This window comes from Dasypus novemcinctus, chromosome 3, assembly GCF_030445035.2.
Source record: "Dasypus novemcinctus isolate mDasNov1 chromosome 3, mDasNov1.1.hap2, whole genome shotgun sequence".
NCBI classification, from domain to species: domain Eukaryota; kingdom Metazoa; phylum Chordata; class Mammalia; order Cingulata; family Dasypodidae; genus Dasypus; species Dasypus novemcinctus.
In genome coordinates, this window is record NC_080675.1 from 124239668 (window position 1) to 124265066 (window position 25399).

The 25399-nt window shown below is 36.4% G+C and overlaps 1 protein-coding gene across 2 annotated transcripts in view; it reads left to right on the plus strand.

Moving 5' to 3' along the window:
• The window catches only part of SPPL2A (signal peptide peptidase like 2A), a 56815-nt gene that overhangs the window by 26080 nt on the left and 5336 nt on the right, over positions 1-25399 (plus strand). Inside the window, exons 7-15 of one of the 2 annotated variants that reach the window (XM_004471544.5) lie at positions 1489-1585; positions 1949-2050; positions 3075-3156; positions 4144-4218; positions 8131-8187; positions 8386-8439; positions 8867-8969; positions 12603-12680; positions 13998-14158. In XM_004471544.5, coding sequence (XP_004471601.1) covers positions 1489-1585; positions 1949-2050; positions 3075-3156; positions 4144-4218; positions 8131-8187; positions 8386-8439; positions 8867-8969; positions 12603-12680; positions 13998-14158 — 809 coding nt within the window. The remainder of the gene's footprint in view (positions 1-1488; positions 1586-1948; positions 2051-3074; positions 3157-4143; positions 4219-8130; positions 8188-8385; positions 8440-8866; positions 8970-12602; positions 12681-13997; positions 14159-25399) is intronic. The other variant, XM_004471545.5, reaches the window with a different exon arrangement.

Sequence of the window (25399 nt, forward strand, 5' to 3'; positions counted from 1 at the left end):
CACATGGTTTTCCTGAAACACAGGATTTAATTGACTCTTGTATGATATTGCAAGATTTAATTTATCTCTGAATGTTTCCTAATGGTGAAAAATACTGCCATGTTTTAATATATTAAATAAATGGAATTTACTAGATAGCAAAGATTTCCCTTACCATTTTATGATTAAATCATGCTCAAGAAAGAAAATAAAGAGGAATTATATAAAGCAAATTATTTCCCATGCCTAATAATTTTCTTAGACATAATATGACATTGAATAAAAACTCTGCTAGGATGTCAAGAGCGTGGCCCACCAGTGTCTTAAAACTTGGGTTGGACAAACCCTGGTGGACGACTCACCAAACTCCACTTGGCAATCTTTACCTGTTTATCTTACTACTCACATTACCATATATAGCTATCTCTAATAATAAAAACAACAAATAGCACTTATATAAGGCTTATTATGTGCCAGATAAGGTTCTAAGCATTTTACATATATTTACTCATCTAAATCCTCACTTTAACCTTGAGATAAGTGTTATTACATTTTACATTTTGGAAATCAGGAAGTCAGGGGACTTAAAAAAAGTTATTTGTTCAGGGTCACCTGGTAGAAAGTGGCTATTCCTGATTCATTGTCACTAGATGTCTAGATTACTCTCCCTTTCTCATCTAGAAGAGAGTCTTTTCTGGAATTTAGTGGAATTGGAGAATTCAGTTAAAATTTGTATTTCTATTGTGAAATTCTAAGAAAGTTCAAAAGGGAATACTTTTAGAGTACAGTGATCCCCCCATTTAATAAGAAAGAGATTATAATGTTTTTAATTTTAAATAGATCCTCAATAAGTCTAGATAATAAAGAAAAACACTTGTCAATTTTAACTACCTTCCTATTGTATCATAGCAAAAAAAGGTGTTTAAATGGATTTGGTGTTTTGCTTGTTTGTTTTGGCTTAAAACAACAGAAATTTATTCTCTCTCAGTCCTGAAGGCTAGAAATAGAAATGCGGTCAGACTGCACTCCCTCCAGGGAAATCCCTTCTTGCCTTTTAAATGGATTTGGATTTACCACAGGTCAGGTTGTTATAGATAAAATTCCACCATAGAAAAATATAAATAGCATGGTTAGTGGCTTAGGTGTGTGTCAATTCTCATCCCTAAGCTACATTTAAGAAAATTATTTCTTAACGGTTCAAAAATTCTTCCATTCCTTAGATTTAAATTAAATATTCATAAATGTCTGCAACTTACTTCATGCATATCTTTAACAAACATGTCAGTTTGAGTGATAGAAAATAGTCAGCTTCAGCCTTTTAAGCAGTGTGTTAGACCTAAAACATGTGAAATGCCCACTTTAAAACTCTAGATCTAAATATTTTCAACTCACCAATTCAGATTATCGTATAGTCAATGTATTGAAAGTATCATGATCTAGTAAGAAAGCTAAATAATCAATATTTTATCACATTCTATTCTCATGTAATTTAGTGTCTTTTTTTTCTAGTTTATGTTATGATAGCAATTTTCTGCATAGCATCAGCAATGAGTCTGTACAACTGTCTCGCTGCATTAATTCATAAGATTCCATGTGGACTGTGCACGTATGTATCTCTTATGGGGAATCCTATAATGTTGGCATTTGTAGGAGTGTTATTTTAAACCTGCATGGTCCAAAATACATGTGGCTGTTTAAATTAATTAAAATTAAAATTAAAAAAATTTAGTTCCCCAGTTTCAGCCACATTCAGGTGCTACTATATTGGACAGCACAGATATAGAACATTTCTATGATCACAAAATGTTCTTATAGACTCAAACATTTTATTATTATTTATTTTACTTAATATCAAGACTTGTAAATTGGTATTTCAATAGCCTTCTTGTATCTGTGATTAATGTTTACTATGTCAAGTAAACATATTTCATCTACAGGATGAACTAAACTGTTTTGATCTGTTTTTTAGGATTGTGTGTCGTGGCAAAAGCATTGAAGTAAGACTTATTTTTCTTTCTGGACTCTGCATAGCAATTGCTATTGTTTGGGCTGTGTTTCGAAATGAAGATAGGTATGACTGCTCAGTGTTTTTGCTTTTAGATTAAGGGTGGTTTATTTTATATCTTGTCCTGATAATTATTCATTTTTATTATTATGGAATTTTTTTGTTTTTATCCTAGCATATCAAAGTCTTTAAACAAGCTTTTTAAATAAGCAGATCCTCTGCTAATACATTTGAGCTTTGTAGAGAAAAGGAATGTGAACTATGATTTAAACTCCTAAGCTGAAATAGACTTCAAAAATATACTTAATTATGATATAGCCACATAATGGAGTATGATGCAGCCGTTAAAAAAAAAAAAAAACTCTGTGAACTGATATGCAGTGATTTTTAGGATATATTTTTAGGTGAAAAAAGCTGGAGTATGCTACCTTTCATGTAAAAAAGCTATTAGAAAATATATAGGTATTTGCCCATTTGTAGGGAAGAAAACCAGAAAAAATACATATATACAGAGTCTCTTACTCTGTGTCAGATTTCTTCTTGCTTATAAAGACTCCAGGGGAGTCAGTGGTTGAAAGCCAGCTTCCCACATTATGAGGTCCCCAGCCCTGGTACCACAAAAATTTTTTTAAATTAAAAAATAAAGACCCCAGTCAATTTGGATTAAGGCCCACCCTGATTCATTTTGGCCTCATCTAACCTAATAGGATCTTTTAAGATCCTATTTACAAATGAGTTCATATCCACAGGATGTGAGGTTAGGACTTGAACATATCTGTGTGGGGACATGATTCAATCTATAACACCAGTGTCCATTGTTAAGAGCCTCCTTTCTCAAGAGAGACGTATAAAGTTCAAGTATTAAAGATGAATATGCACTGATGTTTGTTACACGTTCCTCTAAGGTAGCCTTTCAACTGATCTAGTATAGTAGTATTCATCATTCTACTAGGGCAATAAATTACTAAATATGGAGAATGTGGAAGTTTTTTCGTTATTGTTGCTGTTACTTTAGTGATCTCTTTGTTTTGAAAAGTTTCATCTAAAATAATAACTGGGTAAACAACAGAGTAATATCTTTTGATTTTAGGTGGGCTTGGATTTTACAGGATATCTTGGGAATTGCTTTCTGTCTGAACTTAATTAAAACACTGAAGTTACCCAACTTCAAGGTAGGGTATACTACTTCATTAGCTAAAATAAATTTTTCTTTTAAAATCGGTTTTATTTAGGTATGACTTACAAGCAATAATATGTACCCATTTTCAGTGTATATTTTATTGGAAGTATACAAATTTATAACTATAGCTACCATCCCACTCAAGTTATAGAACATTTCTTTCACATCAAAAAGCTTTATTCTTTTTCTTTTTTTTTTTTAGTGATTTATTTTTTATGTATTTCTCTCCCCTTCCCCCTCTCCCCCCAGTTGTCTGCTCTCTCTGTCCACTTGCTGTGTGTTCTTCTGTGACTGCTTCTATCCTTACCAGCGGCACTGGGAATCTGTGTTTCTTCTTGTTGTGTCAGCTCTCTGTGCGGCGCCATTCTTGGGCAGGCTGCACTTTCTTTCGTGCTGGGTGGCTCTCATTATGGGGAGCACTCCTTGCGCGTGGGGCTCCCCTACACGGGATAACCCCGCATGGCAGGGTACACCCCTGCGTGGCAGGGCACTCCTTGCGCGCATCAGCACTGCGCATGGGCCAGCTCCACACGGGTGAAGGAGGCCCTGGGTTTGAACTGTGGACCTCCCATGTTCTGGGCGGACGCCCTGTCCATTGGGCCAAGTCCACTTCCCTATTGTATCCTTTTTTAATCACTGCCACCCTCCACCCCTAGTTCTAGCGAGCCACTGATCTGCTTATATCTCAGTCATTTATATATTATGCCAAATTCATAAAATCCTTGCAGGACTGAATACCAGGGAAGAACATTACTTTGATTTAGTGATTTTTCTTTTTTTGTTCATATGTGGGATAAAGAAGAAAAGAGAGAAGTTTTAATGTGATATAGAAAATACAACTATAAATAGTAACCACAAAATGCTTTTTTAAAAATAATGTTAAAATGTATGTTCTCATGTTTATTTGTACTTGCGAAATAACAGAAATCTCTTAATGTAGGTATTTGAAATTTGACCTTTAAATTTGTTTCTTCAACAGTCCTGTGTGATACTTCTGGGCCTTCTCCTCCTCTATGATGTATTTTTTGTTTTCATAACCCCTTTCATCACAAAGGTATGATCATATTTTTTTAAATCCATGAAGAAATGTGCTGAAAGATGAAAAATCTTAAATCTGCTCTTGGATTATTGATTTCACCATTGAGTGAATTCTAATTCTCTTAAGAAAATTGTTGTGAGATTGACCTTTTTTTTTTTTTGAGATTGACCTTTTAATAGGGTATACGTTCAAGCTTTTAAGCCATTTTGTTAGCTAAAAATAATGTCTCCCAACTGATGTAGACGTGAGGATGTCTGTAATTTTTTCCTATCCTTTTCAAATAATTTTCCGTATTATAAAGTAATGTTCACTATAGATATTGTAAACTTCAAAAAGAAGAAAAAATTGTCATTGCTACTTTTAATACTGAAGCCCTAGTGTGAAATAAATAGCACGACACTGGAAGTCTAAAGGCCTAGAGTGTAGCTCTGTAATCTTCTAACCCTGGGCAAGTCACTTGGCCCCTTGTTCTTCAGTTTCCTAATTCATTGTTTAAAGGAATATTGCTAGTATTATATTCCCCCAGTCCCCTGTTAGTAAGATTCTTTTGGTTGCAACTGACAGAACCCAGTCTAAGCTTTTTATACCAGAAAGATCTATGTATCCCTCCTGTGTGTAGAGAGGCAAGATGGAGCTGGCCTCACGAGAAAATAGACCCAGGAGCATATGCTTTCTCTTTCTGCTTCTGTCTGTTTTTCCTGTCTCTCAGACTGAAGTTTTTCACAAGGTTGGAAATACAGCTATTGTCAGCTCCTAAGTTGTGTATTTCCAGCTTTGTTACTATCTTCTCAGTGAAAGGTGGTGCTGTTCCTAGAAAAAGGGAAAGATATTGTTGGGTAAGTGTGGTAGTCCTTCATTATTTGCCCAGAATTTCTACCTTTTCCCTATTCTGACTCATGACTATATTAGTAATTATAATTTTTATATTTTAATATGTATTATAAATTTTCCCCATTTTATTTTGTCTTGCTTTGTAACTTTGTATTATCCTTCTACCTTTTGTCACACGTTTTAAGTGTTTGATATAATCACTGCTCTTCTTCCTATTCTTTTTTTTTTTTTCTAAGAAGCCATTCTTTCTTCATTCTTTAGACACTTTGATATATGAAATCACTGTAAAAATCTGTGCTTCTGATATTTTCTATAATGGCATAAAATAAGCATATGTCTTACTGGGGAGCTAAAATTGCAGATAGGTAATAAATAAAGTTAACTGCACAAATTACAGCTACCCACAGTTTTTACTATCACTCTTCCATGTCTTAGAACCATTTGACTCATTGACTTCATTGAGCAGTAGTATCCTTTTTTAAAAAAAGCATACAATTAGTATTACGGATTATAACTAAAATTCTTAATTTATTAAACCATTTTTTTTAGTTCTATCTAAAGCTGCCCTAACTTACGTCAATTTACTTGGTTCAAAAAAATGTTTTTATAGGTTGCTCCATTGAAAATGTCATAATAAAAACAAGGCATTGTCTCCAACAAAGCCATTCCCATAATTCAGCAAATGGTTCATAGCATAATAGTATACAGTGGAGGGGAGTGGATATAACTCAGTGGTTGAACACTTGCTTTCCATCTTCCCATGTACAAGATCCCAGGTTCACTCCCTGGTACCTCCTTAAAAAGAAAAATAAAATGCACAGTGGATATAGCTATAAACTGTAATTAAACTCTTTTTTTTTTTTTTAAAGTTTTTCTATTCTAACATTAGTATAACTTTATAAATGCCAAATATGTCTACCAGCAAAATATTTCCACTCTTTACCCATATGTATTAGTTAGCCAAAGGGGTGCTGATGCAAAATACCAGAAATCAGTTGGTTTTTATAAAGGGTATTTATTTGGGGTAGAAGCTTACAGATACCAGGCCATAAAGCATAAGTTACTTCCCTCACCAAAGCCATATGTTGGAGCAAGATGGCGGCCAATGTCTGCAAGGTTCAGGCTTCCTCTCTTCCTGGAGCTTCTCTCCAGGCTCAGCTGCTCTGCTGTCTCCACAAGGTTAGCTGTAGGCTATCAGACGAATGACCCATCTTTCTTCCAAGGGCCTCTGCTTTGTCCAGTTGAGCCTTCTCTCTGCCTCTGTGTGCTTACTTCCCAGGATCCAACATTAAAACTCCAACCTCTCTTCTCTGGGTGCGATTTCTCAGTCCCTGCCCCCTCTTGGGGGCAGGGACCCAACGTCCTACTAACATGACCCAGTCAAAGCCTTAGTCATTATTTTTGGAATTCATAAATAATGCCAAGCTGCTATACCACAAAAAGGTTCAGACTTTTAAAAGTATACAGTAATAATAAAGGTATCTTTGAGCCTTCCTTTCTTCTGTGCTTAGGGAGTTTTTCATCTCTTTTTTTTTTCCTCATCTTGGCTCCTACTGACTAAGAAAGTGATTTCTAGCAATCTGATACAGTAGTAAAGACCAAAGTGCTTAGAGTTCACTGTTGTAGATTTACTTTATTTTTTTATTTTTTAATTTTTTGTAGAATAACATCTTCTCTGTCTGTTTCGTTTGTTTTTACAAAGGATATGAAAACTCACGTTAGTAAGTAATTCACAATGAATCTCAGATATTTAATAGCTGATCTTATGGCTTTTACAATAATTTTGGAGGAATAAATTCAATAGTCTAAGCATGTTCTTGACCCAGGTAATTGTGGACTTCAAGTGAGTTGGCAGGTCAAGTGGCCATAGGAGTAGGGGCAATCTTACTAATGTTTTCATCTACTGTAATACCCAGTATTTTATCTTGCAAATTGTAATTACTCATATATCTTTGCATGGGAGGATACCAATGACAATCTTCAGGTAAATGTTTTAAATAACAATTAGAAAATGAACCAAACTTAACTCTTCATCTGAAAATTTGACCACAACAAGGGAATTTGCCTTAAGGAACAGTATTTTTTGTTTCTTTCTTTCTTTTTATTGTCTTTTTTCATAAATAAATAGATCACGCAAAATGTTAACTTAAAAAAATAAGAGGTTCCCACATACCCCACTCCCCACCCCCCAGAAACTGTATTTTTAATCTCAGATTTAACCTTTCTATAACCCAAAGTGTAACATGAGGAAAAAATTTCTGTAGCTAGGGATTTTATCATTCCTTCAGTTTGGCTCGGGTATTAGTGAAGTCCTTTCAAAACACTCAAACTATTTTTCTTATGCACCCCACCTACATGGAAAATATTATAGTTAGTCAAATTGTCCTAAAATTCACATTTGTTTATCTTATCATTACCTGTTTTGCTGATATATTTGTTATGAAGTGAAACATAGGTTGATGCCTTGTGCAACCTTAGCTTTCTTGCTACCTCAAATGTTTCTCCTTGTCTACAGCCGACTTTGCTGCCAGGGAGGAACTTTAATGAACTCACACAGCCCACATAAAAAAGACTTTAGCCAGACACAAGGGAGAGTAATTCAACTAACGCTGATGTTTTGATTGGAACAGAAAGCAGGCAGGGCTGAAATTGGACTGCTGTAAGGCTAGGGAAGCTTCTTACTTTCTTCAGGGTTGGGCCTTTTGAATTTGGCTTCACAAGTTATTAAGAATCATAGAATATGATGTAATATAACCAAAAACACTTATAAATTTATAGCACATTACAAATGTTAGATATTAGATATTAGAACTAATCAATGCTTAAAGGTTTCACTTGATCTCTGGTACAGATTTATGAGTTAGTTTATGATCACTGTTGAGCTCTGATAAAATAGAATAAATAAAATAAAGTAGAACAGTATGTTAGGTGAGTTTTGTTTTAGGTGGTTTTCAGTTTTACTGTCTACAAATAGTAAATTGATTTAGGGCAAAAGCAGTCAACAGCCCATTTTCAGTCAGTGCTCAAATCGTTATTGAATAGTGGCAGATCTCTTTAAAGGATGGCCAATTTCTTTCTTCTTTTTTTCAATTTTAGAATGGCGAGAGCATCATGGTGGAACTTGCAGCTGGACCTTTTGGAAACAATGAAAAGGTAGGTATGAAGGAATGGCAATTAAATAGAAGTGACTGCTCCGTATGTGTGTCCAATTATTAGTCTTGCCTTCTCATGTAATTCATTGGGCATGTTCTGCATGTTAAGGTATTGTAAGACTTTATTTCTCACAAGATATAGCCCTTTTCTTAGTTATTCTAAATTATTAAATACCTATTGACTTGGCTTTCATCCTAGAATGATGGAAACTTGGTGGAAGCCACTGCTCAACCCTCAGCTCCCCATGAGAAAGTAAGGATTGTATTTCAGATATGTTCACTGGACTTTAAATCATACCCTCTGAGACAAGACTCTTCTTTGGGGGGAAAAAAATCCAGATTGAAAAAAAAAAAAAAAATTCTGTTTCAAGACCTGAGTCCTATTCTTGGTAATAAAGGTTAAATGTGGGGATACTGGATTAAAACTGTTAATCCTACATGTGTGTTAGGTTTCATTTTTCCAAAACTACATATCTATTTCTTTCAAGCTTTCTATATATTAAGAGTGTATATATTTATATGTGTTGTATATGTCCTCTGATCTGATTTTAAGTTCTTTTAAAATGTCAAAAATGTTAAAACAATTATTCTAATATCAATCCTACCCTTTCTAAAAGGTAGGGGCCAAGATTCCTAAGAGGCTTAATGGTAGCTTTTTTTTTTTTCCTTTCTTTTTTCAGTTACCAGTAGTCATCAGGGTACCAAAGCTGATCTACTTCTCAGTAATGCGTGTATGCCTTATGCCAGTTTCAATATTGGGGTTTGGAGACATTATTGTACCAGGTAAGCAATTATTTATAACAATTTCAGTAAAAACACACTGATGGTTTTAAATCGTCATACATGTAGTGTCTTTTATTGTATTTTATTTATTTATTTATTTATTTATTTCTCTCCCCTCCCCCCCCACCCTGGTTGTCTGTTCTCTGTGTCTATTTGCTGCGTCTTGTTTCTTGGTCCACTTCTGTTGTCAGCTCTCCGTGTATGCGGTGCCACTCTCAGGCGGGCTGCACTTTCTTTTGCCCTGGGCGGCTCTCCTTACGGGGTGCACTCCTTGCACGTGGGGCTCCCCTACACGGGGGACACCCCTGCGTGGCACAGCACTCCTTGTGCACTTCAGCATTGCGCATGGACCAGCTGCACACGGGTCAGGGAGGTCCGGGGTTTGAACCGCGGACCTCCCATGTGGTAGACAGATGCCCTAACCACTGGGCCAAGTCCGTTTCCCTGTAGTATCTTTTAAAAGTTACCTATTCTATTAAGTATTTCTTTGTGTTGCTAGACTTGATATCAGTAATAGAGATTGAGGGATAGAAGATAATAGCCCAAATGGTAACAACCAAAGTATATCTCCCATGTATCAAAAAAGTGTCTTAGAGGAAACAAGTATGATCAGTTCAACCTTCTCCAAGAAAGTACATTTTGTGGCCTTTTAAAAAAGTTGACTGTAATAATGTCAAAGAAATTGATTTCTATTACTTCCATTTTTAAATTATAGCTAAACGTTTTAGGAAAGTGTTTTTGGAATGCAAGGGCTAAGTTGTGCTCAAAAGGAGAAACATAGGGAACAGATGTGGCTCAAGCAGTTTGAGTGCCCACCTCCCACATGGGAGGTCCCGGGTTCAGTTCCCAGTGCCTCCTAAAGAAAAAACAGACAACAAGCAAAAAAAAAAGGAGAAACATAGAAGACCAGCTTATAAGTCTCCATAAATATAAAAACACACAGTTTATGGTGGAACTCTAGCATATGTTCTTTTATAGTTACTACAATTCTGCATTCTTTTCTTTGCAGGACTTCCTGTGGAATAAACTTAAATCCTATCCCAGTAAATAATATTTTAGAAGTAATTAACAGTATTTCTCTATCAGCCAAGAGTTTGTCTTTCTTTACTTTTCTTACAGTCACTCCATGTACTGACTGCCTGTGGATGGGTGAAGAGTATTTGATTCTTCTGAAAAAGCCCTTTCATTTACATAGTAAAGCCACATAGAGAGAAGCTTGCAGTGTTACCTCACGAGTTCGTATTTTAGTTTGCCAAAGGGCTGCCAGTGCAAAGTACCAGAAAATGTGTTGGCTTTTATAAAGGGGGTTTATTTGGAGTAAAAGCTTACAGTGCCAAGGCTGTAAAAAGTCCAATTTGAGGCACCATAAGAGGTACTCTCTCAGAGAAGTCAGCTGCCACGTGTTGAAGCAAGCTTTGCCAGGTCTCTCTCTCCTTACCCTCCAGGCTTCCTCTCTCTGGCTCAGCTGCTTTGCTTACTTCCCGATACCAGCTGGAAGCTGGCATAGAGCTTGTTTTTTCCAGCTTCCTATATCAGTGTTAGCTGTTTTGCTGTCTTCCCAAGTTCAGCTGTAAGCTATCAGGCATATAAGCAAGGCTGGTCTCCTCTTGAGCTGCCCTCTGGGCCAAGCCTTTTGGGGGCCTTGTGCTTAAGCAGTCCTTTCACATTTCAAATCAAAATATGCCAGCTCCATTTTTCTTCTTGCCTGTCCCTGTGAATCCATTTATATCAGACTCAGCAAGTGGGCGGGGACTCAACCTGAGTCTTGCCTCACTGACATAATGGAATCAAAAGCTCTAAAGCATTCTTATCAAGTAATCAAAGACCCCTGGGCTGAATTTAATACAATCAAAGGGTTTGGAACCCAGAGGAATAGATTAGTTTATAAATGTAATCTTTCTCATAAAATAATCTTAAACTGCCACCGTTGGCATGGTGAAATCCAGTGTAGCAACTCCCTTAGCTCATTGAGTCTGTGTTCACATAATAAAGTAGGGAAAAATTTTTAGTGTAACCTTAAGGTTCTTTGAATATCTTTACTTTAAAACTTGTCCGTGATTTTACTAGTTCCATATCAAATGATTGTATACAATACTTCACATAGAATTGTTAGACGTATATTTGTGTCTTTTATATATATATATGTTAGACATATATATTTTATATATATTTTTGAGTGTGTGTGTATATATACACACATACACACTCTTGACATAAATGTCAAAAGTCCCAAACAGAAATAATCCCCCAAAGAACAAAGGAATTGACAATATGTGACTTAATTTAAAACTAAATTCTAACTTGGGGGTAGGGAATCTCTCTTTTAAGGTAAAGCATATAGAAATATGACTTATCAGCAAATATAGTAAAAATAACAAGGAACTTATTAATTATATAAGAACCAAAACTAATTAATTCAAACAACCAATAAGGATAATCAAATTATTTTATGAATTTAGAAAAGAAAATAGAATCCATTTTACAAAATAATATTTTAAGGGATTAAATGTCCTTCTTACTATTTTATTTTTAATGAGTAAATACAATCCTGAGATTTCTTCTTTGATGTGGTTCAATAAATTTTCTTATAAGAAAGAAGTAATAAAATGGGTTGTTCTTGCATGCCTGTGTAAGAGCTTGTTTCATTGTTGTTTGAACCTTTTGTATTAAAATTCCAAACCATTTTATTTCACTAGAAAGGGAGACTTCTTTGATTCTAATTTGAAATTGCCTTCTAAAATGCTCTTTCAATACTTTCTCTCTTTTTTTGAGGTACTGGGGCCCAGGATTGAACCTAGGGCCTCATATGTGGGAAGCCAACGTTCAGCCTCTGAGCCACATTGGCTTCCCTGAGTTGATTGTTTCATTTGTCTACTTATTGTCTGCTTTTGCATTTTTTTAGGTAGTACCAGGGAGCAAACCCAGGAACTTCCATGTGGGAAGCAGGCACTCAATTGCTTGAGCCACATTCGGTCCCCTCAATACATTTTTTTATTTTTTTTTTTAAGATATATTTTTTATTTATTCCCACCCCATTGTCTGCTTTCTGTGTCTGCTTGTATTCTCATTAGGCAGGTCTGGGTACCGATCCTGGGACCTTCCAGAGTGGGAGAGAGGCAGTTACTCTCTTGTGCCACCTCACCTCCCTCTTCTACTACGTCTTCTTATTTTCTCTCCTCTGTGTCTCTTGTTGCATCATTTTGCTGCTCCAGCTCTCTGCGTGGGGCATCATTCCCGTGTGGGCTGACACTCCACGTGGGCCAGCTTACTACATGGGCCAGCTTACCCTTACCTGGAAATCGAACCCTGGACCTGCTATATGGTAGATGGGAGCCCAATTGGTTGAGCCACATTTGTTTCCCAATGTTATTTTTTAAAAACTTTATGACATGGAATATCAAGCATCTAATAAAAATCATATTTTAAAAGACTGTTAAGTGGCTTGGGAAAATGTTTAAAATATAATATTAAGTGAAAAAGTCAGCATATAAAATCTTGTCCAAAATTCAAGATAATTTAATGTTCTTATAATGCAAAGATGAATGTTAAATACAATAGAGCATATATTGTTTCCATAGTTAACAATTGAGTTTGCTTTGCTGTTTTAAGAAAATAATGTGGAATTTCTTTTAGGCCTGTTGATTGCTTACTGTCGAAGATTCGATGTTCATACTGGTTCTTCTTCTATATATTATGTTTCCTCCACAATAGGTAAATTTTTGTTTTTCCTTTTTCTTGTGTTGAATTTTATTGTCTGAAGGAAAAAGCAGAGACCTGGAAATAAGGTGTCCTAGATTCTAACTCTTTGCCATAAGTTTTTTTTCAATCCAAAAGGAATAATTATCTTTTACTACCTACAATACAAGGTTTTGGGGATTTTAAAAAAGGAAATTAGATGTGAAAGAAAAAGATTAGCTCCCATATGTTTATGCTGGCACATAAATAGTCAGATTTTATAATATTATATTTTTAAAAATAGTATATAGTTAACTATTAATATAAATGAATTTTTAGTATAATAACATCCCACCTGCATCAACAGAGGTAGATGCCACTTATACCTTATTTCTCTTGCTTATTCCTGTTATTGAAAACAGAGTTAAGAACAGGAAGCAAGAAAAAAAAAATACTACTTCTGAATGTATCAAATCTCTCCAAAAGTTCATACACCAAAGCTCTTGTACTTAGGTAAATGGCCTATGTGAGAGCCATTTACTCTTTTTTTAGATACTATTCTAGGAAGGTTTTCAAGTCTACAGTGCAGTTTAATCCAGTAAATTACAAGTGTATATTAGCAGTAGAGAAGGGTATTCCTAGAAATAGGTACTCTGGCAGCAAAAAGGAACAGGTAAGTGAGGGAAAGATGAAAAAATGAGAAAAGCAGTCTGTGCCCATTAAGTATGGTACACTCTAAGGGCATTAATGTATGAGAGTCTAGTACCAGTCATGTAATAGAATGAAAAAACACTCAGTGAAAAGGCAGATAATAGGAGTATCCATCAGTTCCATTCAATAATTTTAGGCAACTCACTTATCCTCTCTGGGCCTCCATTGCCACATCTATTTAATTTCAAACTAAATTGTCTGAAAAGGCCCTTCTATTGTCTGAGATCCTATGTTCATAATAAGATCTTGAGTTATTAAAAAAGATCAAATGATGTTTGGTATGCTCTTCTTAAAGAGTCTAAGAAATATATGGTCAATATTAGGAATATTTTTCAAAGCAAACTTAAGTACCTACAGGACAAATTTTAGTGATAGATGTGAAACTCAACATCCTAGTAAGAACAGAAAATTGAGGCTTTCTTGAATTATTATCTTTATCAATGATGAATGATTTAATAATATTGAAATACTAGCCATTCTCCAAATTTTTCAAAAGTTTTGTATAATCTCTCTCCTAATTACTCTCAAAGAAAATAATGAAATTATAAAAAGTCATAGGACAAGTCCTTAGAAATAATTAAAAACTAATACTTTAGTGGAGGTAGCATGCTGAAAAACTGGCATTTGGTATTTTTCTTGCAGCCTATGCTGTTGGCATGATACTTACATTTGTTGTTCTGGTGCTGATGAAAAAGGGGCAACCTGCTCTCCTCTATTTAGTACCTTGCACACTTATTACTGCCTCAGTTGTTGCTTGGAGACGTAAAGAAATGAAAAAGTTCTGGAAAGGTAGCAGCTATCAGGTATGTGCTTTTATTTGGTTACCAACTTTTGACATAATTCACTGACTAATTGGCTGGAAACTACACACACACACAGTGTGGAGAGATATATATATATCTTAAAGCTATTATGTATCAAAGAGTTACTTTGGTGGAGAGGGTGTGGCTCAGTGGTTGAGCACCTGCTTTGCATGTACGAATTCTTTGATTCAATCCCTGGTAACTCTTTTAAAAAAGAAAGTTACTTTGGATCTGTCAGAATGTCATAAATTTTTTTCACTACATGCTTGGCCACTGCTATATCAGTTTTAAAAATCCACACAAAAGGGAACTTCGTGAAAGATAAAACTCTATGTTTATAATAAGTTCTGAATTTTTGAGACTGACATTACTTATTTAGAATAAGAGTTCTAAAGTTTTGCAAATAAAAAGTATACTCTTTGTAGCATCTAAATGAGCCTAATTAAATTAGACAAGGTATTCATTTCAGATCTAAATGGGACAAGGTTTACCTTTCTGTAAAATACCTAAAGCACAGAAAATCTCTAAACCAGAATCTATTTGAGTTATTTTTTCATTTGAAATTAACCCCCTTTCTTTTCTAAATGTTCTTGATATTCCAGTAAAGTTTGTTTACACTGGGATTAAGGAGGATTGTGAAACCTAGTCTACTGAGGTCAGTGCCATAGTATTGACTACCTTTGTGAGGCCGTTAGCTCTGTTTTACCCTATTACAACAAACTGCCCTCCTCCATCCATGGAGGCATGTTGTCACTGGTCACATGAGCAAAAAAAAAGGGACGCTTTGGGTAGACAAGTGCAATTCTATTACCAGACAAACAGTTCAAAGTTCATGTCCATCTGGTGGTTGATCTATAGTGTCACCTCTGATTATGAGAGATGATTAACACATTGTTAGATGACTCTAATTGGAAAAAACACTGATCTAGAATTCTTATGGGTAAATCTCTAAATTTCTTTGAGATTTGAATAAAATAATATCTGTCTTCCCTACTTTACAAATTATTTTAATTTGTTATAAATTAAATTATAAAGTCTCAAATTATGTTAATATGCATACAATTAGTTTATGACCATAAGATCCTTGGCCAAACCAGTAAGATAGCTTTAACTTTTCCATAAAAATGACACCCATATAAAGTTTTTTATTTTTATAGATTAAAAAATTATAAAAGTATGACCTATAACACATACTTAACTAATCTTTGAATGTCACATCCCAAAAAGTGTTCCTCTTCATTGTTTTATTTTTTTATGATTTTATATTTCTCCATTTAGCAAATGTTTATTGAGCCAGTTTATGAGCCAGGTACTATTTTAGGTGCTGGTGATACAAGGTAAACAAGTAAGAAGCAGGCCTTCTCTCCTGGCCTCTTGAAAGTTAAAGTCTAGTGGGGGTGTAAATAGAGTCACTAACAGTTAAGTGTAATAAATGTATTAATTATAGTAGGATTCCGTGAAAACCAGGAAGTGGGACACATAGTGTATATAGTTTCAGGACAGGCTAATAGGTGATTTGGGGAAGGCTTCTTTAAGAATGTTAACAAAGTTTTGGATGATTATAATGTTGAGTAAGAGTAGAAGAGCCATAGTTAATGAAACTGGTGAAGGAAGCAAGGGTCTCGTAAGCCACATTAAAGAGTTTGGATTCTCTCCTTAGAACACTGGAGACCATTTAATGGTTTTAAGAAATCTAGAAAATGGACTGAAGGAGAGAGCAAAACTGGAGGCAGGGAGAAAGACATGATGAGAAATGATAGTAGCCTCATTTAGTAAGGTACTATATAGGGTAGTGAGATTGAGAGAAATGGACAAATTCAAAAGAAATTTAGAGTCATAATTAATGGTATCTAGTGGTGGATTGAATGTAGGGAAGAGAAGAAGGAGGTAAAATACAAGGTCTCTGGCTTATATGGGGGAAGATGATACCATTCACTGAGATAAAGGAAGAGCAACTAGTTTGGGGAGGAAGATGAATTCAGTGTTATGTATGTTAAATGTTGGCTGTAAATTCAATGATGGACATTGCAAAGTACCTTTAGGATGGACCTCCAGGAAGGGATACATAATAGGCAGTTGAATAAATGGATCTAATCTGCCAGAGACAGAGCAAAGCTAGAGATAGAAATTCAGGAGTGTCACCAGCATACTCATTCAGTGAGTGAGAATGTAGAGGGAGAAGAAAAGATTCAGGACAGAACCATGAGCAGGAAGTTTTATATTATGGGTACTAATCTGATGAACTGATACTGAGGTAAATCAGGAGAGGGAAAACAGACAACATAGGGAATATTTTCTTGGGGGTTAGCATTAAATCTTTGTTTAGGTTACAATTTAAACTTGGGGCTGTTGGAGCGAGTACATGTGCTGTCTTACAAAATTAAATGTGTGTTATTTTTATTACTAGCATTTTTTTTTACATATAAAAATAATTTCCTTTCCCCTTAACGCACCTCTTAAAGTATTTTATATTATAAAAATACATGCGTATTATAAAACTATGAAAATGCAGAAAAATACAAGTAAATTAAGTGTATCCATTATCCCCACCACCTAGAGATATCCAGTATTAAGGTTTAATGAATTTCCTTCAATGCCTTCTCCAAATAAATGAATAACTGGGTTGATAATATCATACTCTACATTTTCCTTTTTTTTCCCCACCTAAAAATTACCCAGTTTATTTTTTATTATAACATATATATAAGAAATTTGCCATTTTAACTTTTTTTTAGGAGGTACTGGGGATTGAACCCAGGACCTCATACAGGAAGCAGGCACTCAACCACTGAGCTGCATCAGCTCCCCAGTAAGAGTTGGCTTTTTCATTTGTTTGTTTGTTTTAGGAGGTACTAGGGATCAAACCTGCAACCTCATACATGGGAAGCAGGCACTCAACCACTTGAACTACATCCACTCCCCCATTTTAACTATTTTTAAGTGTACAATTCAGTGGCATTCATTACTTTTACAAAGTTGTGCTACCATCACCACAGTCTATTATTAAAAAAATTTTATCACACAAAACAGAAGCTCTTTACCCATTTAGCAATAGCTTCCCCTCCCCCATCCCGCAACCCCAGTATCCTTTAACCTACTTTCTGTCTCTGTATTTGCTTATTCTAAATATTTCATATAAGTGAAATCATAAAATATTTCTCTCTTTTTGTCTGGTCTGTTTCACTCAACATAATGTTTTCAAAGTTCATCTATGTTTTTGCATGTATCAGAACCTTATTACTTTTTATGACTGAATAGTATTCCATTGTATGGATATACTACATTGTGTTTATTCATTCATCCAGTGGATGAATGAGTTATTTTCACCTTTTATCTTTGTGAATAATGCTGCTATGAACCTTGGTGTACAGGAATCTGTTTGAGTCCCTGCTTTAATTCCTTGAGGGGGCGGGGAGATGTATATTTGCCTAAGAATGGAATTCTGGTCATGTGGTAATTCCGTGTTTGACTTTTTGAGGAACAACCAAACTACTTTCCATAGCAGTGGCACCATTTTATGGTCCCACCACCTATGCACAAGGGTTCCTTTTTCTCCATATCCTTGCCAACCCTTGTTATTTTAATAAACACTTAAAAAATAATAATAATAGCCATCCTAAGTGGGTGTGAAGTGATATCACCCTGTGGTTTTGATTTGCAATTCCCTAATGGCTAGTGATGTTGAGCATCTTTTCATGTACTTCTTGGCCGTTTGTATATCTTCTTTGGAAAAATGTCTATTCAAGTCCTTTGTCCATTTTTTAATGGGGTTGTTTTTTTATTGTTGAACTGTAGGAGTTCTTTATAAATTCTTGGTAGTAAACCCTTATCAGATTTATGATTTGCCCATTCTTCTGCAGGTTGTCTTTTCACTTTCTTGATAATGTCCTTTGATACATAAAAGTTGTTAATTTTCATGAAGTCCAATCTATCTGTTTTTCTCTTTTGTTACTAAGGCTTTTTTTAAAATCTAAGGAACCATTGCCTAATACAAGGCCCTAAAGATTTCCTCCTGTTTTCTTGTAAGAGTTTTATAGTATTAGCTCTTATATTTAAGTCACTGATCCATTTTGCATCAATTTTTGTATATTGTGTGAGGTAGTGGTCCAACATACTTTGCATGTGGATATCCAGTTTTCCCAGCACTGTTTGTTGAAGAGATAGTTCTTTCCCCATTGATTGGACTTAACACCCATGTCAAAAATCAATTGGTCATAGATGTGTAGGTTTATTTCTGAACTCTAAATTCTATTCCATTTGTCTGTATGTCTGTCCTTACCCAGTACCACGCTGTTTTGATTAGTGGAGCTTATAGTAAGTTACCGTTTCTCTTCAAGGAATTGTTCAGAAAATAATTTAAAATCTGAGCATAGTTGATGTGAAAAGGTACACATTATAATATTACTGATCATCCTTGTTCTATTTTAATGACTTATGGATTCATATATATTATTGGCAGTTATATATAAGAATCTTTACACAGACTCTAATCCTGTGTTCACGTTAACATTTTGTGTTTTAATTACAAAGTAATATGTGTTTATATTTTTCAAGCAAGCAATACAAAAGTATCTAAAGTAAAAATGGAAGACCCTTTTCTAACCATTCTACCTCTACTCCCACTCCCACCCTTAAGGGGCAGCTACTCTGAACAGTTTGTGTATAGCTTGCAGATCTTTTTATGCCAACTCGCACTAGAAATAGTGAATAGAGATAGCATATACATTTTTAAATGCAATGACATTTTGTTTCTTTGGAAATATTCTATAGCTCTTTTTCTTCCAGTGTATTCTAGCACCGTTCTTCCTTTCTCTCTCCTTCATCCTTATTGAGGAAAGGGAATGGTAGGTAAGGAAGGAATTCAACCAAGGAATACATTATATTCCCTATGAACAAATGCTGTGGTCTGGACCATCCAAGTTCCATTCTTAAAAATCATGCTTCTGCTTTGTAAGCTACTTATAAGAAAAAAGATCACTGCAACTGGATAAAAAGCAGTAATAGCTTTTTTTTTAAGATTTATTTTATTTCTCTCCACTCCCCGCCCCCATTGTCTGCTCTCTGTGTCCATTCGCTGTGTGTTCTTCTGCATCCACTTGCATTATCCAATGGTACCAGGAAACTGTGTCTCCTTTTTGTTGCGTCCTGCTGCATTAGCTCTCAGTGTGTGTGGCGCCATTCCTAGGCAGGCTGCCCTTTTTTCATGTGGGGCGGCTCTCCTTGCGAGGCACACTCCTTGTGCATGGGGCACCCCTACGCAAGGGTGCCCCTATGTGGCACAGCGCTCCTTGTGCACAGCAGCACTGCGCATGGGCCAGCTCACCTCATGGGCCAGGAGGCCCTGGAGATCGAACCCTGGACCCTCCATCTGGTAGACGGATGCTCTGTGAGTTGAGCCACATCACTTCCCACTTCCCAGCAGTAATAGCTCTTGAAGGCCAGACTCCACGTGACTCCATGAAGCCACCACATGATATAGTAGCTAAATAAGGCAACTGATTGTGTGAAAGTTCATTAAAAACTATCTAAAAAGATAAGGCAACTTTGGTTATATACTTCTCACTGGTGCAGTTTGGCATGGTAATCTTATTAGGTTAAGACATCCAGAATACAAACTATCACAAACTGGTAAAAAGAAAGGAGTCTGGTGCCAGACTGCCTGAGTTTCAATTCTTATTTTGCTAATTATGCACTTTGTGACCTTGGATGAGTTACTTAGCTTTTTGGTGCCTCAGTTTCTTCTAGTATAAAATAGGATAATAATCATCTTACTTCAGAGGGCTGTAGTAATACACGCAGAATGCTTAGAATAGTGCCTGGCACCATAAGCACTGTAAATATATTTGCTATTTTTGGTTTGGGAGTCAGAGCTTTTTTTAGTTTGGTTTATTTGTTGGTTTAGTTGTTAAACATTTTCAATCCATGAATTAGATTTTCATTTTCCTGGTTTGGGTCATAAAGCTTTGGGTTTTTGTTAACTCTGGTTGCTTTAACTTATTTGTAAAAGGATTTGATAACTATCAGAAGCCTCAAAGAAAATGTTCATTATATTCAGTCATTCCCCCGTTGTGCCCTGAATTTTAAAATATGAAGAATGGACATTTGCTGAAATTTTAGGAAAGTTAGTTGCAGAATATTAAAAATTAAACTACTACTTGAAGGAAAACTTTTCCCCAAAAATTAGCAATTTTGAAAGTTATATAATGTAATAAATTCTGCCACAAAATGATTTTTCTGTTTATGTAAAAAAGAAAATCTAGGGAAGCAGATGTGGCTCAACTGATAGAGTGTCTGCCTACCATATAGGAGGTCCAGGGTTCAAACCCAGGGCCTCCTGGCCCATGTAGTGAGCTAGACCACACACAGTGCCACTGCGCATAAGGAGTGCCATACCATGAAGGAGTGTCCCCCGCATAGGGGAGCCCCACACGCAAGGAGTGCATCCCACAAAGACAGCCGTCCCATGTGAAAAAAGCGCAGCCCGCCCAGGAGTAGCGCTGCACACACAGAGAGTTGATGCAGCAAGATAATGCAACAAAAAGAGACACAGATTCCTGGTGCTGCTGAGAATGAAAGCGGACATAGAAAAACACACAGCGAATGGACACGAGAGCAGACAACACAGTGGGGGGAGAAAAATAAAATAAATCTTAAAAAAAAATCTATCATTGCTTTTGTCAGACCTTAAAAGTGAAAATTAATTTAGTGTGAATGTTGTCATTTGTGGGAGACAGCTTTTGGATCAGTTCTGGCAAGTTACTTAACCTAAGACGCTGTCTCTGCATCCTTAAAAATAGGCAGGTAGTATCATAAGAACTCTACCTTTTTTTTTTTTGGCACTTGTATGTCTAGAAAACTAGATTTATCGTGGCTTTTTGTGCATTTGCAGTTTAATTCCCTTAGGAAGTAAGAAGTGGAATTATATACCACACAATACAATACAATACTATGGGCATTCATAATTACCCAAATCATTACCCTTATTGCAGGTCTTTATTTCTTTATGCTGCTTTGAACCACTGTCTAGTGTTTACTTTCAGTCTGAAGAACTCCCTTTATAAAGCAATGCTTGTAGGGCAGGTCTAGTGGTGATGTACTCCTTCAGCTTTTGTTTATCTGGGAATGTCTTAATCCTCCATCATTTCAATACATGCAGAGTCATACAGGATATGAAATTCTTTTTTTTTTTTTTAAAGATTTATTTTTATTTATTTAATTCCCCTCCCCTCCCCGGGTTGTCTGTTTTCTGTGTCTTTTTGCTGCGTCTTGTTTCTTTGTCCGCTTCTGTTGTCGTCAGCGGCACGGGAAGTGTGGACGGCGCTATTCCTTGGCAGGCTGCTCCCTCCTTCGCGCTGGGCGGCTCTCCTTATGGGTGCACTCCTTGCGCGTGGGGCTCCCCTACGCGGGGGACACACCTGTGTGGCACGGCATTCCTTGCGCGCATCAGCACTGCGCATGGGCCAGCTCCACATGGGTCAAGGAGGCCCGGGGTTTGAACCGCGGACCTCCCATGTGGTAGACGGACGCCCTAACCACTTACTTCAGTATTTCAATCCACTGCATTCTTGCACTCAATCTTATTGGAACTCCCCGCTATGTAGCATGTTGCTTTTCTCTTGCAGTTTTCAGATCTCCTTGTCTTTGCATTTGTTAGTGTAATCAGTATGTGACAGGGTGTGTTTCTCTTTATGTTTATCCTATTTGGTGTCCTCTAAGCTTCTTATATGTGCATATGTGCTTCACATCTTTTGCTAAATTTGGGAAATTCTCTGTCATTATTTCTCTGACTAGTCCTTCTGCCCCTTTCTTTCTTCTTCTGCTACTCCCTTAATGCATATTTTAGTGTGCTTAATGGTGGGTCCCATAGCTGTCTTAGGCCATTTTTGCTTTTAATATTTCATTTTTCTTTCTGTTCCTTAGGCTGACTCATTTCAAGTATCTTGTCTTTGAGTTCACTGATTCTTTCTTCTGCCAGTGCTAACCTTCTCTTGAAATTCTCCTGGGCATTTTTAATTTAATTATATTGCGGTCTTCAATTCTATTAATTCTATTTGGCTCCTTTTTATTTATTTATTTATTTTTAGGTTTATTTATTTTATTTATTTCTCTCCCCTTTCCCCCTTCCCAGTTGTCTGTATTCTGTGTCTATTTGCTGCATCATCTTCTTTGTCCGCTTCTGTTGTTGTCAGTGGCACGGGAATCTTTGTTTCTTTTTGTTGCGTCATCTTGTTGTGTCAGCTCTCCGTGTGTGCGGTGCCATTCCTAGGCAGGCTGCACTTTCTTTCGCGCTGGGTGGCTCTCCTTATGGGGTGCACTCCTTGCGCGTGGGGCTCCCCTATGTGGGGGACACCTCTGCGTGGCACAGCACTCCTTGTGCGCATCAGCACTGCGCATGGGCCAGCTCCACAGGGGTCAAGGAGGCCCGTGGTTTGAACCATGGACCTCCCATGTGGTAGACGGACACACCCTAACCACTGGGCCAAACCCGCTTCTCTTTGGCTCCTTTTTAAATTTTCTATCTCTTTACTTCAACTCTCATATTGTTCATTAATTGTTTCCTTGATATCCTTTAGTTTTTCTGTATTTTCCTATAAATCCTTAAGTATTTTTAAGATCATTTTTTGAAAGGCTTTGTTCAGTATGTCTATATTCTCATCTTCTTTGTTGGGGTTTTCTGTATTTTTATCCTCTTCCTTTGAATGGGCCATCCTTTCCTATTTCTTTGTCTTGTAGTCTTTTGTTGCTCACTGTACATTTTAAATTTTAAAATGGTACTTCTGGCATTTACTCCCTGGGATGTCTGTTTCTTGATTTTTTAACCAGCTTGTGATAAGACAGATTTTCTTGATCTTCAGCCCTCCTATTAGGAAGGTCTGCCCAAGGCAAATGCACCGTGCAAGGTTTTCCTTGTCTCACTGGGCCTCTGTCTTGTCCTGGTCTTATGCTTGTTATAGGTTGTTTTGGAGTTCCTCTGTTTACAGGAGTTTAGTTGTCCGCTCTGTTTCCCAGGAGCAACTCTCCCTCTCCTGGGTATTTAAAGCCAGCAGGCCTTTGTCCCAGACTGTCTGCTTCTATAGTTTTTTGTGCTCCTTTTGTTGTCTCACAGCTGCCTCTGTCTAGAGGGCAAAATCCCCCCAACGGGGGACTTCACCAATTCATTCTTTCCCAGCCAAAACAGGATTAGGGATCCACAAAGTGGGTACAGACTGGCTCCAGAGTTCTCTCTGGAGTAGGTCAGGGAGGGTGCCAAAAACTTCTCTGATTGGGAGCAGGTGTAGCTCCATGGTTGAGTGCCTACTTTCCATGTACAACATCCCAGGTTCAATCCCCATTGCCTCCTAAAAACAAACAAAAAACTTCTCTGATGGCTCCCCAAAGCTGAGCTTTCCTGGTCTGCCTGGCAAATGCAGCCCTTAAGCTAAATTACCCCTGCACCCTGAGGAAGCCTTGTGTCTTTAAACTTCCACTGCCTCCACCCCTGTCTGGGGACGGTTGAAACTGGCTGTGGCCACTTTTGGTCATCTTTGATAACAATAGTTGCCCTCAGAACCAGGATCCAGTGATCCAAATCTGCTAGTCAAGAGCCATGAACAGTGATCAGCCATGTACACTCCTGTTCTTGTGGAAGAGGATTTTTATGTCCCTTTCTGTCTGCAGAAGCTAGCCAGGGACTGGATCCCACAGCAGCTGCCATGAGAGTGAGGGGTGGGTGCCAGTAGCCACTGCACAGAGAAAAGTAATTTATAGCTCTTTACCATAATTTATCAGCCTCTTTCTCTTGCTCATCCCTGGATACTGTACAGTGTTCCTCTGGCCTCTGAGTTTTAAAATAGTTGTTTCCGACAGCTCCTGCCTGTTTAATAGTTGTTTGGTGGAAAGCCTGAGACCTGGAGCTCCCTACTCTCACATCTTCCCACAAGTCCCCCCATCCCTGCAACCTTTATGTGTAATTATTTTTTATAAGTATCAGAAGTTTCAGCTACTGTTTTGAAATAAATACAAAACAAGTAGAATAAATAAATTCAGAATCTAAGGCAATGGCACATTTGTTTATGCTATTAATAATTTGGTGCATTCCAATGCCTGATATTAGAGTTGAGTGCAAGTATAGTAGTAATAAAATCAGGACTTTCCACTGGAAATTTTATAAATGTCATGAATAGCCCTCGGTCTTTTTATGCTGTTTTCAAAGGGCAAACTACCCTCATCTGTTGCTATATCTTGGAGATTTCATAAAAATACATTGGTATGTCTTTACTCAGTCTTTCAGTTCTTTCTGTGTACTTTCTGATGAAAAGAAGTTTCTATAGGCTTTCACTAAATTAAGCCTATTTTGGAAATCTTGATTATGCATTCTTTTCCATAGTCCAAAGCTAATAATACTGTATTTTTTTTAATGAACTTTTTCCCTAGAATGCTTCAAGCACATCATTATTCATTTCCATTTGTTTATTTACTCAAAGTCCTAGCCTTAATTAGTGTAAATAAAGTTTATATTTTCTTAAGGCTTAGGAGAGAAAAATCAAACAGTGGCATAATTAAACTTTGATATATAGAACAATTACTAGAAATCATTATTTTAGGGGATATTTTTGTTAAATCAGTGGAGTTTGTGGGATTCCTGCAACACCCTCCAACAGGCTGTATTACTCAGGGTGGGAAGTAACTTTACAGTTTGTTGATATCCAGTAAACAGTGGGATGGTCTCTGTTAAATGTCAGTAGAAGTCACAAGCTGTAATTGACAACTCAATATAGATACTTAAAACAACTCTCCTTTAGTATCAACAATTCTCTAGTTACCCCACTTTAATGAGTGTTGTATTAGACTTTCTGGAGATTGGGTTCAATTACAAATACACAGAGCTATCAGTAAATGCCAGGTAAGCTGACATTTTTCCATATTTAACTTGCCTGTTTATAAATGCAAAACTAATTTTATGGATTGTACTAACTAGTTTTCTTAAGTTTTTTTAAGTTAAAAATAATTTCAAGTTTGCTTTTTATGTTTCCATACTGCTTTTATTAAAAAGTCATTAAAGAAAAGTAAATATGGAATAGAGATGTTTACTTCTCAGTAAATTGACTTTGAAAGTATTTTTAATTAATATATTTCTATATTTAAATATAAGAATATAGTGCCATTAAGGTATATGGGACCAGGAAGGAAGATCATGTTATTACTTAGGATTTGTAGGCTGTTATAATATTTCATTAGGTTACAGTTGCCAGTGTAAATGGG